The 17,919-nt window shown below is 42.8% G+C and overlaps 1 protein-coding gene across 7 annotated transcripts in view; it reads left to right on the forward strand.

Annotated features, from left to right (window-relative positions):
• Positions 1-17,919, forward strand: part of LOC118513425 (ATP-binding cassette sub-family C member Sur) — a 57,308-nt gene that overhangs the window by 28,434 nt on the left and 10,955 nt on the right. For 6 of the 7 annotated variants that reach the window (XM_036059140.1, XM_036059139.1, XM_036059141.1 and 3 more), the window contains 8 exons: positions 3,209-3,346; positions 6,194-6,356; positions 8,125-8,955; positions 9,027-9,132; positions 14,573-14,834; positions 15,491-15,628; positions 15,886-16,022; positions 16,405-16,513. In XM_036059140.1, coding sequence (XP_035915033.1) covers positions 3,209-3,346; positions 6,194-6,356; positions 8,125-8,955; positions 9,027-9,132; positions 14,573-14,834; positions 15,491-15,628; positions 15,886-16,022; positions 16,405-16,513 — 1,884 coding nt within the window. The remainder of the gene's footprint in view (positions 1-3,208; positions 3,347-6,193; positions 6,357-8,124; positions 8,956-9,026; positions 9,133-14,572; positions 14,835-15,490; positions 15,629-15,885; positions 16,023-16,404; positions 16,514-17,919) is intronic. The other variant, XM_036059143.1, reaches the window with a different exon arrangement.

The following is a 17,919-nucleotide window of genomic DNA, read 5'->3' on the forward strand; positions in this document are numbered from 1 at the left end:
TTCAATTTAACTTGAGTCGAAGTTAGATTCGGAGAGTGGAAAATCAATCAATCTGGCTGGATATTGCACGTGTGGCAATTTTAGATGTTTTATCTTTTCACTGACTGTGTGCCCATGAATGATTATCGATATATGCAATGATCACCAGAAGCTCCACAAGATTGGCTCTTGAGGTTGTAGACCCACATAAGAAGAAGAAATTCCCACAAAACACAGCAAGACAAAATCTTACAGCATTTTCAGTTAATTTGGAGCAGTTAATTTGGACCGGGGTTAATTTGAACCCCGGTCCTGCCATATGAAGACCGGCGCCATTGTCACCAACGGGTCACTACTCCACTACATTCATCTTATGTATCCCAATTAAATGCATCGTGCAGCGCTTACCCCTTGACTCAACATTTTGTTTAAAAAAGAAAACCGGTGGAGCTAGTGACTTTATCGTTCAGCAACGCGTTCCTTTAGAGCGTGGACGTCATGCGCATTTGTCTATTTATTGAAGAACACCCAGGAAAAGTTCGATATTGTTACACAAAATCCTCTGTGATGTCAAAAATATAGGATCTTCTGGAGAATTCAATTTCAACTCCATTAGCTGCGAATGTAAGCTTCTGTCAGATAAGTCTCAACCCCATCAAGTAGCGACTCAGACTCTTTGATGGGTTGATTATGTCCTGAGAATGATACCGGATGATCCAAGACGAAAAGGCCTTTTAGGCCGTCCACATGGACAGAGAAGGCGTGGTAGGTTGAGATGAAGTGATGGCTTTCACTCAAAAGACTGAGATATTGGATAGCTAGATGATGACTTTCGACCGTGATTGACTTCGAGAATTGTTTCAGCAAGCAAAGGTTGCAAAGCGACTGTAGCGTCTGATAAGTAGTTCAGACGAGTGATCTCACCCGGGAAGTTTCTTAATATGTTTAAATTTCTATCCATGTCCATGTACAAGAAACATCAAAGCGCTGTATGTTTAAATTTAACGAGAATCAAGAAACGATTCAACAATATGTTCTAAAGATAAATTAATTTTAAAGCAAATTTAAATAAGTAGCAATAAGACAAAAGAAGTAAAAGCAAGGAAATTATAATGTTTGATTATGCTTCATTTGAAACACCAGCCCCACAAGGAGTGTATGTCCAATAAAACAATGTACAGCAAACGAAGACGACGAACTTACTTACCATGCGGGCTTCCCGGAAAAGTGGAAAACACTCTCGCAACCCGTTAGCTCCCCCTCCGGGTAGAGTGAAAACAAAACCCCGGGCAGCATGTTAATAGTCTCAAGTTTCTTTGTTTATCGATTCTGTAACCGATTCATACCGGCTTCAATTTTGCTGCTGGTTTGCGTTTCCCGAAGCCCGAAATCGTTCACCGGTAGAGGCTGGTAGCTAGTTTCGATTTAATTTGTCACCGTATGGATCGCGGGGGGGACAGGCGGGACTTCACAAAAAGGGCCACAAGAACCAACCGACTGCAGCCTGTCGAGCGCATAATTAGGATTGAAGGGAAAGTTTTTCGTGCCACCTTTCCCTGCTGGACCAGCAGGTTGTTGTCACGGAAAGATTGTTGCCGCCACGCTGCTCGGAAGATTTTCGGAAGTTTTCCAATGAATGTTTTACGGCCGCTAGCAGTGGCCGGCAGCTGCGATGGCCATTATGGCGTATTATGTACCCATTAACATTCCAACCCGGGCACACGGGGGCCCCTCTCCCGTTTTGTGCAGGTAGCTTTAGCAATCTCTGGGGGTCGTCGTGCTTCCGGAACTGTGTTGGTTGATTGTTGTGTAAATAAGTGCAGAATCGTACGCCCTTCTGTAGTTAATATGAGTCTTACCGTTCCTCCTTCATTTTTAACACATTAAAGGGCCCGATGACACACGAACATTGGTAGAAAAGCTGGGACAAGGCTGAGGAAAGTTTAAAATACCCCTTTGCAACGTGTAATAAAGCGAAATGTGATAATTTAGCGTAATTAAATAGTGATAAAATGTTCTTTTCTGGTGAGCGAATGGCGTGAGCAAAACATGACGCAAAAGCCCAACCGGCGAACCTTACCAACCCGGCAAAGAGGTAGTGACAAAATGAATATTCAATACCGTAAAGCACTTCACCCCCGTGAAGCGACACATTTCGCAGTCGGTCTCTAGTTTAGTAATTAGAAGCTTTTCTTTTCCTTGCCCAGTCCAGTTAATGCTAGAATTATTCCTGCTTGCTGGGCGGATCGGGTGCTAGGTGGCGAAGTAGGTGAAAAGTAGGTCGGCGGGAGTGAGATAATTTGAAATTACAAATTACTCGCTGACATTAAAGCTTGCCTCGCCGTTGCTGCCGCCGGTGCCTCTTTCACCGGCAACTTTATCATCATTTGGCGTTGGCCCGTTGAGTTTAGTTAAGCAGTAAAAAGAAAGCGTGCTACTCGCTTAAGACGACTAATTTCTTCCTTAAGTTTTTGGTCACCGAGATGGTTAGTTAGACCGGCGGTTTTTGGGTTGGTCGGGAGTGCAGCTAAGCACTTCATTCTAGCTTATGGCGCAGTGTTTTTACTACTATTGGGTGCCAGGAGAGTCCTGAAGGTTTTTGTTTTTTTTTTTTGCTTGAGACATTCTGGGACACTCGTCGCGGGAATAATGTGTATCGCGGTGAATGGCAATTGGCCGCGGTTTTGTACACAATCTAGGTTTAAGAGCACTTTCTCAATGACAATGAAAATAATAACGACGGTGGCGATGATGAGGATGATGAGGATGATGCTGACGATAGCGCAGTAGCAAAGTGCGCAGTAGTATCGTTGATGCAGCGAGCTACTTCAGCTCGGTTGTATCAACAGAGGCAACGCGCACCGAAAACCTCTTCCCGAAGGACGCCTGGCTCATTCATTCGGGCACGTTAATGAGTGGAAACAATTTTCAATTCATTACCCTAAGGGCAAGATAACACTTGCCCGTGGAAGGTGGAGAAGTTTTTCCTACACCGATCCAGGGCCATGGTTGATGTTTGTGGTTGTACTTACTTCAGGCTTTTTCTTCCTCCTATCTTTCTACTTCTTCGCTCATCCCATCGCAAACTTTGTGTCTATGATTTATTTTACCTATTTACTTTCATTACTGTACGGCTTGTTAGTTTGCATCAGTGTCTTCCTGGCCAAGTAACCTTTCAACCTTTCACTCCTTCTTTTTTTTTGTTTCTCCCGCATAATTACATTTCCAGATCGCCGTCGTGATGTACCTGCTGTATCGTCAGCTGGGGATTAGCACGGTAATTGGATCGGTCGTTTGCATCGTCACGATGACACCGCTGCAACTGCTGATCGGTAAACTGATGGCGGCCAACTCCAAGAAAGCATCGGTATGTATCTGGTATATGGTGGTAGATGTAGTGAGGTTTTGTCATGGGCGGGGATGGTATTAATTAATTATCTCCGGCACGATTTCGATTGCAAAATTGTGTAAACACAAACATGACTTGGCGAACGTGCGTTGACGTGGTGGCTCGTGCGGGAAAAAAGCAAGATGCTTTAATGCGGCGAGCGTTGAATGAATTAAAAATTGAATTTAAATTTAAAGCCTTTCATAATTGTACTTTCATACAGCAAAGTACCTAAAATGCCTAGCCTAAAGCTGCTTGAGACATTTATAGAAATATTTGTGATATTTTGGTGAGAAATTTAATGAGGGAAAAATAATTCGCAAATTCATTTTGCTGTAGTGCTTACCACAAGCGATCTCACCCAATGCTTCGTGTTCATGTTGACCGTTGCGGATTCAACCATCATACTAATTGTTATTTGTTTGATTTGTATGGTAATCAAAATACTTTGTTTCTATCAATGTGTTAAATGAGATAGATAACTTCGAATGCAATTCGGTAAAAACCAGCAATGCATCTGCTCTCATGGATGGTGATCAATGTTTTATGCACTATCATTCAATGATCGATTCTTTGAAGTTCCAGTTAACTTGAATGGTTGTGTTGTGGTTTAATGGCTGTTAGGTATTAACATGACAGAGAGATAACTATCCCGTCTATTGTGCATTAAACTATTCAATTTGATTATGTTAGAGTATTGTTAAGAGCTCGTCTAGTGTCATCAGTAGCTTTTGTTTGGTTTTTGCCAAGAGCTACATTTTAAATCATTTCGTTAAAACGAATCCGGGATTGGGCAATCCTTCACAGTGCTTTCATTGCAAAAATTGATGGTGAGGTATTTCCGATAAAAATAGGTATTTCAGTATAAATACGGTTTTATAATCGCTTTTTACTGAATATTTCTTCATTCTCTTTTTAACTCCTGTTCGCACCAACATATGAAATTTCATATGTGAGGCATATCCACTTCCAGAATATTGTAAACAAAACTAATGCACTTCCCGTCCGTATGGGTACAAACTTCGGACTGGAATACATCGTTTCAGGAAATTTGGATCACTGTTTTTGTACACCTGGAAAGCAGAGGGGTTAAAAGTCTACTGTCTTCCGAAATTTAGCATACAGTGACTCAAACGGACATCAGTACACCGTAAAATCGATCAATTGCTGGACTTTTGTGACGATTTTGTTAGCCTAGGGACTGGACAAACATAATTTTTGGTCTCATTTTTTTATATACCTTCGAAGTAACTATAGACAAAAAAAGGTAAAAAAATGAAAAATCAGTTGCTAAATGGACAAAATAATGCAGAAAGTCAAACCGAAAGCCGTAAAACCTCATTTCTTATAAAACATCATATGAAATCGGTAGAAATTTAAGCTCTAAATGATGAATCCAGTGTAATACATTGAAATATTAAATAATGGAGAGCAGCTAGGACCATATATTTCTTTCTCTCTCTCTCTCTCTCTATCTCTCTCTCTCTCTTTGGCCTAACGACCCCTTAAATGGTCAAGCCTGCCATTTCTAGACTTAATTGACATACTAGACTTAATAATGATGCCACGTCAACCAACGCTATAGCGCGACACTACTTGAAGTTTTATCAATTTTAAATGTGTACTACACAGCTTGGGGTACAGCTTCTAAATAAGTAGTAATTCTTAATCTGCTTTAGAAGCTGTAAGAAATAAAAACAAATATTTGCTGATCGGTGAAATTAAACTTCCTGCACTATTCTGTCCATTCTGACGATTTATCAACCGATTATCAATCAACTTTTTAGTCTATGGTTATATGAAAGGTGTATAGATAGATTAGCAGAAATAGAATGATGACTGTATAGCCCTAGACCAAGAAAATCGTCCTCAAAGTCCAGCAATTGCTCGATTGTAATGTATCTGAGTTTCCGTTTGAGTCATTGTAATCAGAAATGGCAACGAGCTGGTGATGGCATTCTGAAAATTGAAAATTATCTCTTTTTAGTGATGATCGTGTAAAAAATAACAGAAAAAAATCAAACTCTGTCTATCCAGAAAATTTGTTAAAAAGTTTGGATAACACTGTATAAACCAACTGTATAAAAGTCATATGCAGCACTACCTGCTCATAGAGAATTTTATCCTAATTTCTTTCTGGTATATTATATACATCCGACTTTTTCTTGTGCCTTGAAATGTAACTCCTAGCTCCCAAAGGTTCCAGATTGAATCCATTAACCTTTTCGTAGCTGTTTTCCCCAATCTGCACGTTAAAAAGCGTCCGGGAAAGGCATTTTCAAGGAATTAAATTCTTTCCCGTGTGTCGGTCACCATCACCACAATCTCACTCACATTCACTTCCCGGATGCTTTTCACGGAATTATATTCTCTGGATTTAACGATATTTGGCCCGTACCGTCTCTCCACACATAAAACACATTCTGGGCCCTCCCGAAATGTCCTTCCCTCCTTATCATTGCAGCCGACATTCCTGTCTCCCTCTCTCTCTCTCTCTCTCGCTCTCTATCTCTCTCTCTCTCTCTTGATCCAGTGTGTATGTGCAAAAAGGTTGAACTCATTTGTGTGCCAGACAGCCGTAACAAAAAACCTCCCCCTAGCCTTTCCCCACGGTCGATGTTTCCACTTTCCGCACGGCAACACTATCAAGGTGCATCAGCTCAAAATCAGCATTAACGGCAGCAGCAGCAGCAGCAGCATCCCGGTTCGGTCCATTTTGAATTTCTGTGCATTTTCAACTGTGATTTTTCTTCAACCCCTTCTTTGTTTTCATCTCTCTCACTTGCCCCGACTCTCTCTTGGTTTCTTCCTATCACCACAATGCAGGAATGCACCGACGAGCGGTTGCGGCGCATCAACGAGGTACTGCTGGGGATAAAATTAATTAAACTGAACGCATGGGAGAGCGTATTCAAAGATAAAATTTCGCAAGCCCGCCAGCAGGAGCTGCGCCATCTCGACCTCGACTCAATCTACTGGACATTAATGAGTAAGTAGCACCAAACGGTTCCATTCTCCAGCGTTGGACGAAGCTCGTCTGGGATGAGTTGTGATGCCTTGGCGGTGGTGTGTTTGAGTTAGCTGGGTGATATGTGCTATCTGTACGATCGCTAAAAGATGAGATTTTCCCGACTGTTAATGAAATGAAATAAGGGAAAACAAGCTTTGCAGACAAAAAAATGAGGAGGGTGCGATGGTGTCCCTCACTCGTTTTTCTTTAAGTCGTTTAATAAAAATAACATTTTGAGCGTTACATTTTTATGAAAATGCGTATTCTGAGGTCTCCACAGAAAGGGATAAAACGCTGAGCTAGAGTTTGTCAAACATTTCTTTAATTCATGCTTGGCTTCAACTGCGTGGGGTGAATAAATGTATCATCCCGCATTATTGACATAATTATAACTATGCCGTAAGACCATATAAAGCGGTTTGAAATGATATTCTTTCAAAAGACCACTCCTGTGGAGTTTACCAACTACTTGCAACGGGTTGTTTCCAATGGACGATGGTCTATCGTGTCTTCAGCTCAGTCTTACAATTCCGCGAAAACGGGAAAACTATCATCGGTTAGAGATGGATTCCTTGTTTTTTTCCACAACACCAGCTGGACGACAGCGAACGAATAGTAATTTTGTTCTATTTTGTAGTTTGTTTGTTGTTATTTTTTGTTGTCTCGATCGGGAAGGGATGCATTTCCTTTAGTTACAAAGTAACGAGGACAGCTTGCGTAACGTACGGAAGAACCGTTATGCTGACAGTGAGGTGACATTTTGATTGAAGTATGAAAGCACTCGAGCAGTGTGTGTGTGTGCGTTCGTCGATGAAGAGGATGCACGATGTGGGATTGGTGAGGAAACATTTTCCTGGAAAGTGGTTTCCATGTGCAATGATGTATCTTGTACAATGTATTCTTTTCTTGTTGGTAATATTTTTGGTATGTTAGTTTGAAATACTAAATTGGTATGTTTTAAAATTTTAATATGAGTTTTAATTAGGAGGAATAAAAAAGCGGCGCAAATTATTACCAAAAAAGGATCGACATCAAATCTTAATCAGGCCGCTCCCCTGTGCCTGTACCCCTGATAGTCTGATGATTGCTTAGTTAATTTAAAGAGACTTTGAGTCCTTAGACATAATTCGTCTCTAGATCATCGAGAGATGCGTTGGGCTAATTATCTAGTAATGTGGCCAGTCAGCAACTTGGCATTATTAACTATAGTTTGAAGTTTAACCAATTGGTAAGCCGTCAAGGATAAGGCTCATGAATTGAACCTGTAGGATTATACAGCAATTTATATTTCTCTAACAGACATCTCTTGCTCGTTTCGTTTCTGTGGATATTTATTTTATTTTCCAGGCATCCGTTTTTAACACAGTAACGTCTCAGCAAACTGACAGAGCGGATTTTTTGTACACTCCTAGATTGTGGCAATTAAATTACCAATTTTAGCTCATACATTTTTGTCCGTCATGCATAAATTTTTGACTCCCAGGCTTCGACTCCAATTTTTGATGCTAAGTTGTAATTTGTTGTCCCTTAATCAACTATTTTTAACTCTGAAGCAAATAGGACAGAATTGACTGATCTTTGACTTATAGGAGGATAGGTTGATAGGATTTTATGAGCAAAAAATGTGTTGACTTAGGAGCAACATTTGACAAAACCGACTGTAGACTAGCTACAATAGAGTTGACTTTAATTGTGTTTTGTATTACTACACAGCAATGTTACCATTCTAATCGTTTACCGTTTCTAGTGCTGCTCACCCACATCTCCTCGGTGCTAATTACCATCGTAACGATAGCCGTGTTTCTCGCACTCGAAAACAACCCGATCGAGTTGACGGCCGGTCGGCTCTTTGCATCGCTGGCCCTCTTCAATCAGCTCACCGTGCCACTGTTCATCTTCCCCATCACGATCCCCATCACTCTGTCGGCCATCGTGAGCACCACCCGGTTGGAAGCTTTCCTCAGCCAGCCCGAGGTTGAGCGTGGTTCACTCGAAGGTATCCGCACGATGGCTCGAATCCTAAGCAAAAGTGATGCCTCCCTAGACATGGACGAAGCGGGCGACACGTCGGACGGTGGAGAAGCCCGGGCCACGGATGCACCAGCGCCTGCAACGCCCAGCACCGTCGAAGGCGAAAGCGAGCGCGCTAAATCGCCCGATAATGTCACCGGTTCGCCGCAAACCGAGCGGAAAGCTGCTGACAATGGTCCTTCGCCGGAAGTCAGTGGGAAAAGCTGCAGCCAGCAGTCGTCCATGAGTTCGGGCCGGTCGATTAGGTCCGATCAGGTGGAACCGGCTGTAATGGACCGGTCGCAGGTTGGCCGGCACCGACCGGCCAAGTACCAAAAGACGGCTCCCGGGCCACGGGTGAAGCTGAAGAAGAACAGCCAGCTGTCGGTGAGCGCACGGCTGGAGAAGTGTCGCCAGAAGCAGAAGCACCTGGCACGGGAAATGCGTTTCGGGCTGCCCGACCATGCGGCCGTGTTTCTTAAGGATGCTCGGTTCCGGTGGACCGGTACGGTGGGTGCCGACCGTGCCCTGTACACGCTCCACATCGAGCAGCTGACCGTGCCAAAAGGTGAGCCAAGCCGGAAGCTGTCGAACATGGAATGCGAAATTAACCTCAGTCGTTTGCTCCACACCCTTTAGCTAAGCTGACCGTCATCGTTGGACGCAGCGGGAGTGGCAAATCGTCCCTGCTGGCAGCACTGCTCAAAGAGATAAATCATCTTTCCGGCGAACTGATCTGGAATAAGTAAGTTCTGAGCTTTTTTTTGTTGTTGGTTACGGCTAATCTTTCTGCCCGAAAGCGGCACCTTTTGTCAAGTATGAATGGTGATTTAGCGCACCAGAAAGAAGTGGGAAGAAGCAAAACTGGGGATGGTTTGCATCGCCGGATGATAGAAAGAATGCCGGGCAGTAGATTCTTGTGGGCACCCGCCCGTATGACAATCGGCTGATTATTAGGAGCGGATTTTGTTTCGGATTAGCACCGGCGAGCACAGGCGGCGTTTGTGTGCTCGCCGGTGAAAACCCGTTCGGTTGGAAGTAAACATGGATTATCCCGGTTAGAAAACCGGAATCGGTTTCTTGGGCTTGGGAGAATTTCGGAGCGCCCTTTTTGGGGCAAAATTTGTGCGCTCCTCGAGGAAGATCAGTAAAACGAATTGAAAGGGTTACGAATGTCACTAAGAAGAAGCAAATTAGACAGAATGTTGTGGGCAGAAAAGATATGCTGGTTAGGGAATGAAAAACGCGGAAGGACAGTTTCGGTTAAACGGGGTTTTGCCACCCGACACCCGAAAAGGTAATGGTGCACATTCCTAAAACGCTGTAAATATTACCTTTTTGGTTACAAGGTTTTTGGGTTTTGGTTTGCGTTGACATTAGGGTCAAATTAATTGCTGCGGGTACTTTTTTCGTTTTTTTTTGGTTTCGCGGCCAAAAGTTGGTGGGACAGATATTCAATCAACACGTAAATTCACTTACGCGACTGATTGGAGCGGTGGTCGGTTTGAGTTTTAATTGATTTTGCAATGTACTGAAGGGTATGCCGCATTGGGTGAAAGTTTTATCGAATGAAAGTTAAAGTACAGATTGAATAGATTGGTGTAAAGTTTTATTCGATTTAAAGATTCTATCACGTTTACTTGGGCATCGATCAAAGACAGTGCACAATAAGGGCGTAATGATTAATGTGGAAGTGTTTTCTGACGTTAATTTGAATTTGCTGTAAAAATATTTCTTTATTGAACTGCTTCTGATTATCAATATTTATTGTATTCAACGATGTTGTATTTGTAGCTATATTGTAGCTGTGTAGCGCTATCATCTGCAATCTATTATCAACGCCGTCACATCACAAAGTTTGCTTACTATGTCTCTTCTGTCCATAGGCCCAAAAAGGATTATACGGGCTGGGTCATCCGGTGTCATTCTCATGACATGACGAGCCCACCGGAGCCTGGCGAGTCTAATTTCGCTGCATGCTGGTGAGATCACAGTAAAGCTCCTAGAACTAGCCTCTAGCTTTTATTTGCTCCTCCATTGTTCTTTTCCACATATGGGGCTAAAAATCCTTCTGAAACCATATTAAGTATTTGGTAAATGGGGCGGCTCGATGGTAAATGTGACAGCGGAGCCAGTCTTCACTTGGCAGGACCGGAGTTTTATTTCCCATCTGGGCCGTTCCCCCATAGTGAGGACTGACTATCCAACTATGTGGTATCAATAAGTCTAGTAAGGAGGAAATGGCAGGCGTGACCTAAAAGATCGTTTGGCCAAGAAAGAAGAAGAGCTTATTAAACTTGAATAGCAGCATCTGAGGCTATTCTGGGACGGACTTGCTTGTCTTCTGTTTAACATTACTTGGGAAGACGCCATGCAAAGCGGGATCGCCATCTGGGATAAGGAATCTTGATTTGGATCTGGAAAAGGTAGAGTAGCTCTGCTACCCAGCAAAATTGCCATCGAGGAATCCTGTAGTCTTGGACTGTGCTGCTTGAGAACGCCAATGCTCTCACCTCATATGTTGGATATTCGGCTGTGGCTAATGCCAGAACGGTACGGTTTTTGGGGCACTTCTTGAGAATACCAGACACCTATGTGCACGTTAGCAGACTAGAGCACGTCAGCTATCCCTTCGGCACAAGATGAAGAGGAACACATCGATCTTGTTGACTAGATTATGTGGACACTAACCTATCGTCGAACGGATGTAGTCCTAGACAAAGACAGACAAAGTATCGGGTACCAGTATTGGATGAAGCTGTTTAAAACAAGAGATTGCATACTCAAACTCAAAAGGCATCCGGATAAGTTCTTGCTGTAAAATGTTATGCAGCTATGAAAAACGTAAAACTATTTTTTTTCTTGAGGAGATTTTTTTAATCCTTTTTATCGTTATTTAAAGTGATACGTATTTTTCAAAAGCAATCAAAAATTTGCGACAGACTCAAGGACGTGATGAACAATCCCAGCCCTAGGTTTAGACTATTTAGCAGGATCAATACACGATGGCCCTAGTTTAGGGTGCTAATATTTCAGCAGGATCAAATTTGAACAGCAAATGGATTCCAAATATTGTTTTTAACTACATCATCATGAAAACAAAAAGGCGTACTAAATTTACATCGTTTTGCTTACTCAACGATGAACATTGGCAAGCAATGGGCTAGGAATGGTTGGTAGTCCCCTTTACCTTTACCATACCAGTTGATTGACCTCTATTTGGGCGCCGAACAAATACAAATGGAATGGAAGTAAAACTGGTGAACATTTTCGCCATCTTTTTTTTGCACGCTACCTTGCAAGTAGACAACTAAAGCGGATGTATAAATAAAAGTTAAGCCAATAAATTCGTCGGAAAATCAATTCATCGAAATCCGGACTCGGAAGGGGAAGGTCCGGTGAGCATAAATAATGGGCAGGGGTGAGGATTGTAGCCGGATGGAGCTGGAACGTGCTCTCCCATCCAATCTCCCGTTTCGGATGCTGGATGCTGTCCATATTTATTGCAACGAGGTGTAGAACGATTCGTTTGGTTGCTGATTTTTTTCCCCACTCCATCTTTTTTGTGTCCATCGTCAATCGGTGGCCCTCAGCTACCGGGCGGTGTGTGCGCTTATGTGAAAGCGATTTTACCGAATTTTTATGGCACACTTTTTTGGGGCAGGTGGTTGTGATTTCACGTACCCGTGGTGGTTCGCTGACGTTAATGCTATTTTATCGAAATAGTTTGATGCCTTGCAAATCGTATTCCCGTAGCTGTGATAGGGAAATGTGGAGAGTTTTTTAGCGGCATTTTTTTTTAAACAGATAGCAGGGAATTAAAATGATAGTTTTCGCTGTCCGGGTGAGAAAAAAGTTCAACAAAAGAAACGAGAAAAAAGCAACTAAAGCTCTGCTGTAACTGTGAATGGCGATCGATTTGACGGTAGCCGAGGCATGCATGGTAAGCAAATTACGATGCGCTCTTGAAATCTGGCCGAACGCTATTGCTTGGTGATGTATGCGTCCAATCAGCGAATGCAATAATCGTGATGCCTCGCTGGATGGATGAACTTTATGATCGGATTTTGCAGCATAACAGATGCTTTACGACCGTTAAATTGACTTGAATTGTGGCCCAGTTTTCGATCTGATTGAGAGAAGAAAAAAAAACAACTGGATTGTAGCTTGACGGAACTTTATTCCCGGAATAATTAGCGTGGCGTTTTGTTACCCACAGTATCTGGTTGTCTGGTTGTCTGTAACATTTTTTATTGATTGATAAATTTTTGCGTTGAATTAAATGAGTTGAAAAGCGAGGCATTCCTGTACAGTAAAGCTGATCAGATATCAGATAGAAAATATTGAATATCTCCATTCATGGCCACATCAACTTATTCACATTGTACGCTGTTATTTTAATAGATTATTTTTAAAAGCTAACCAAGCATGCTCAGGATGAGGCAAAATAACAGACCTTGTTTATTTTTTATTTTATTTTTTAAATTAATTTTGTGTCGGAAGCCGTCATAATTTTGGCCAAAGACCAGGCATACGTCAGTCGTGATACAATCTATCCATCGTTTGATGCCCAAAGAGCCAACATCTATGCAAATTTTGTGAGGATATTCTAGAACTAGAGAGAAAAGTCATTTATTTCAGAGCTAGCAAAGGGGCTGCGAATGACTCGCACAAAACAATTGCTTTTGGAGAACTAGAATAAAACCTGTTCTCCGTTGTGTTAAATCACTCGTTATGATTTCTATTTGCGCCTATCATGCCTCCTCTATTTCCATGTGAACTTTAAGGACTGGTTCGTCCGGTGTCATTCTCATGACATTTTCATGATCAGCCCATCGAGTCTAATTCGCTGGACGATGGTGAGATCAACGTACAGCTCGTAGCGCTTCTTCTCGAACGCGACTTAAATGGTTTATTCAGTCCATACCAAAGAGGCGTATGTGATGTGAAGATGTGAAGATCTCTCTCTCTCTCTCTCTCTCTCTCTCTCTCAATTATACAATATCGCAGAGTAATATTGTATTGCAATCTGCAATGAAATATTCCGACTAGCGAAAAGAGAGAAACATTTCCTGCAAAGTACTATAAAATAAATTTCATTCAAGCTGTGTAAAACATTCAGCAAACACAACATTGCAAATGGTTTCACTACAATTTTATAAACATAAACACCACATTCCCTGTAAACACGCCTGCACAGAACAGCCTAGTTGCCTTTTAATCAAGTGCACAACAATCAGCGACTTTTAGTTGAAAGCATAGCGTGCAGTGAAGCACTACGGCAGCATGAATTGCTGCTATCATCCCCGCGTGACGTTAAAACGATCGTTAATCGAATTCGCTTCGCTTTTTTTCCCTCTTGGCCAAAGCCATTTGCCAGTCGCCGGTTGCTGCTGAGCAGCGTTGGTCGGACAAATGAAATAAACGAAGTAGCGAAAGGATAACGATTGATTGTCATTGCGTATCGTGGTGTCGGTACGGGTTGCAAGGCCTCGGGCTAGCAGAATTGTTTGTACGTTTGATTTGATTTCTTCTCGTACCATCGTTTAGCGTTCGGTCGTGTGCGATTTGGTTGACCGTTTTTCTTAACAAACAGAGCAGACTGACGGAGCGATGTGATTGCTGGTAAGGATTTAGTTATAGATTTAGAATTCTATAAGAGGAGAGTGACGATTTGTTAAAGTGTGCATTTATTTATGCAAACTTATTTAACTAATATAACAGAAAAATCTCGTTAAAGAATTTAAGAATAGCTTAAGTTGTACAACATGTTGCAGGCAATGTATGCATACAATGCACCGTGAAAAGTCATTCTCTCTAGACATTGGTACCCCAATAATGGATCTTCAACCCGAGACCCGTTGATTGAGCGATCCATCCGAATGCGTGGCAGACCGTAATTGGGTGTGTACGATTTGCTTTCACAATAGACTCCGGCACTCAAGTCAACCTGTCGAAAGCAATGCACACTGCCGGATCGCCGGGTCCTGGGCACGGGTCGGCTCACTACAAGCCGTTGGGTGTCCAATAAAAGGATGTATCGTTTATGTTGTGTCGTTTTTGTTTTGTATCGTGTCCTCTGACCGGGACCGTCTCACTTCCACAACTACCAGTCGGCCAACAGTTGTCATGGTTCCTTTCCGCTTTTTCTTTCTTCATCGCTGCATTTGTCCGTTTGCTTGCAGATACTCATCGATTGCGTACGTTCCGCAGAAACCGTGGCTACAGAACGCCACCATCCGGGAGAACGTTCTGTTCGGCGAGAGCTTCCGGCCGAAGCGGTACGAGCGGGTGTTGCGGGCCTGTGCACTGAAGCCGGACCTCGACCTGATGCCTGCCGGCGATGGAACGGAAATTGGCGAACGTGGCCTCAAACTGTCCGGCGGTCAGCGGCAACGTATCGCCATCGCCCGTGCCCTCTACTCGTCGGCCAATGTGGTAATTTTGGTAAGTGCGAATGGCGCGAGCGTGTACGTTTGATTTATTTACTGTTTGAAAAGTCTTTTGTGTTTTTCGCACGTTTATTTTGACATTGTTTGAACATTTTTCGTTTTATTTTATGTTATTTAGATTACTTGTTATCAAAAGCCTTTATTTTTTATTATTATGATTGTTATTGATATTATTATGTTGTTAGCCTTGGTTTGTTTATTTATTGATTTATTGATTTATTGATTTATTTATTTATTTGTTTATTTATTTAATTATTTATTTATTTATTTACTTATTTATTTATGTAATCATTTATTTATTTATTTATTTATCTATTTATTTATTTATTTACTTATTTATTTAAATATTTATTAACTTTTGTATTTTTTATAGTTATACAGTTCGATATATGATTTTTACCCAAGCCTGTACGATATTATTTTAGATTAAATTCTTATTATTTATTTCAATTAAAAGATAATGGCCAAATTGTCACAGACATACAAAGATTTTCCTTTTTTAAATATATTTTTATGATTTTTTGTTACGTTTATCACATGTTATTTTATGTTTTAGAATTTTCTGTTTTATTGAAATACTTTCAAACGATTGGGTTTTGTAGAATTTACACTCAATCACTCGACTACATCCGCTTACCTTCTATTCACCAGGATGATCCACTGTCCGCCCTGGACAACGAGGTCGCAATGGACGTTTTCGAGAACGGTGTCCACCGGATGCTGGCACGCCAAAAGCGCACCATCATCCTGGTCACCCAGAAGGTGCAGCTGGTACATCGAGCCGACAATGTAAGTCAAACCGAACCCCCAAAGACCGATCCCTGACGGATGGGCTGATGGACGCTAGCCCAGCGAATAAATGGTCTTACCGTGTTCCGCTCGATAGCAGGACATTTAATGGCTTTCTGGTTTCTTCGTTTGTTTCTTTTTTCCCACCCTGTCCGGCCGCCATCCTTCCATCCTTTTCCCTCTACTCCAACGTTACGCTCGTTGCACGCGGACGAACGACGGACGATTGAACCGCATGCAAACGGACGATGCTGCAGATCGTGGTGATGGAGGGCGGTACGGTCAGTGCAACAGGTTCGCTGACGGAAATCGAGAACAATTATCCGCACATCCTGCGGGAGTGGAATGCAATTATAGCGAAGGAGCAGCAACAGTCGAGCGAAGCACAATCGAGGTAATTAGAAGAACTATTTGCAGCAAATCGGCGTCCGTGGCCGTAACGATTCGTCTTTACTGTTGCACCGGTATTTGGCAACCGGGAACATCCGGGCCTGCACACAGACACACGTACACACGTTCTGGTAGTCTTTTTTTTCTTTACCCGGGACCGTTTCCGGCAGAAGCCATGCGCAACAGGCAGTGCAGTTTGTTGACGATTCTAGACGATGAGGTTCGGTGCTAGAATGAAAGAGTGCTGGAGATTGCCGGAGGTCTGTGGTTAATGATCCTTTATTTTTATTTTCTTCTTCGTTCTCTCTCTCTCTCTCTCTCTCTCTCTGGTCCGTTTTCGGCTCACAAACGGGTGATGTGATGCGTTCGTCCGAAATCCATCCTAGTCCGGGACGAACGGCTCGGGAACGATGGAAGCTGTTCAAGAACATTTCACGCATCAGCTTTCAGCGGAATCATGCCACGGAGGAGAACGACTTCATGGAGGTAAGTGTGGAAAGAGACAATCCGCAATATGATGCTTTCTCTAATTTCATAATTCGATTGATACTAGGAACGTACACGGGCGTTCAACGCCGGAAAGTATGCAATTAGTATTAATAGGATTATTATGGATATAAGCGATCAGTCTAAAGACATTTATAATAAAAGCCGTCGATTGCCGAAAAGCCTTGGAATTCTTAGGAGACGTCCTGCAGTACTTAAACAGGATCTTGAAAGCTGGAGCGAGTAATGGTTAGCTTTTAAAACGTATGGACGCCTAAATGTATGCAATTGACTTTACCCATACCCATCGTTTGGACATCTTTATTCGCTCTTTTCGTTCTCATGCTTCATTTTCCTCTAAATAGCAAACAGAAACAAGTATATAAGCAATATTTGCTTACGTCATGTCATTTTTCCCCCCGCTGTAGTAATTTCGACAGGCCACCGAATAGTGCCGGTTCATTCGTTCACTTCATTCAACCATATAATCGTCCGTTTCGTTTGATTATGTTTCGGTGCGGCTAAGCTGGGCGAATGATTATTGGAAAGTTTTTGTACATTTCACAGCCACTGCCCGATGAAACTTTCGAGAATGTTCATTTAGCAGTGTGGAGTTAACTTTTTTTTCTTCCGCTTCCACTAACATCGAGTGGCTGCAGCCACCATCAAACCGATCGTTCCGATTGGTGGAACTCCAATGGGGGAGAGAGCAATACGGAAAGCCCTGGGGGGGGGAGGAAACGAGTCATCCAATCGGCATGGGGCACATCGGGTTCGGTTCGATGGGAATGGCAAATTAATATGCTCAACCGAAAAGAAATAAAGAGATAAGTTGTTGAGCCCCGTGTGCGGGCAGTGGATGGATGGAAAACTTTTGAGCTGTGAAAAGTTGGTTCCTTGTGCATCGCCACACACACACACCCCCCCTTGCACCCTTACCCTTGTAGGGGTTCGGGTTTTGAAGAAAAGTTCTACCGCCTTTCTTCGCTTCGCAAGTCGTCAACCGATTAACCTTCGGAATGTCGGGTACATTGGTGGTTTGGGCTACCAAATCGAGCAGTTAGTATCTGCCAGCAGTGACCCGGGCGCGAGATTCTTCGTCGGATGCGGATGGAAAGTTTTTGTTGTGCCCTTTCGGGAAACTCGGGAATTCGGAGGAATGAGTTCCGTTTTGGGACCGTTTTCGGATGGGTTTTGAGGGTTTTGGGCCGGGGGATATATGTTGTGGCATTGTTTTTTGTCTGCTTGCATGGTATAAAGGGAAAATCTTTTCTTACTGCCACCCGCCAACCCCCCACCCTCCCATTGCTCGATTGGGCAGGTAAGATTTCATAATTGTTCGTCAAGCTTGACCACCCTTGGCAGGACGTCCGTAGCGTCCGGCTGCTGAAGATGCTGGCAGAAAGTCCAAAGTG

The sequence above is a fragment of the Anopheles stephensi genome, chromosome 3 (genome assembly GCF_013141755.1).
Source record: "Anopheles stephensi strain Indian chromosome 3, UCI_ANSTEP_V1.0, whole genome shotgun sequence".
Lineage (NCBI taxonomy): Eukaryota > Metazoa > Arthropoda > Insecta > Diptera > Culicidae > Anopheles > Anopheles stephensi.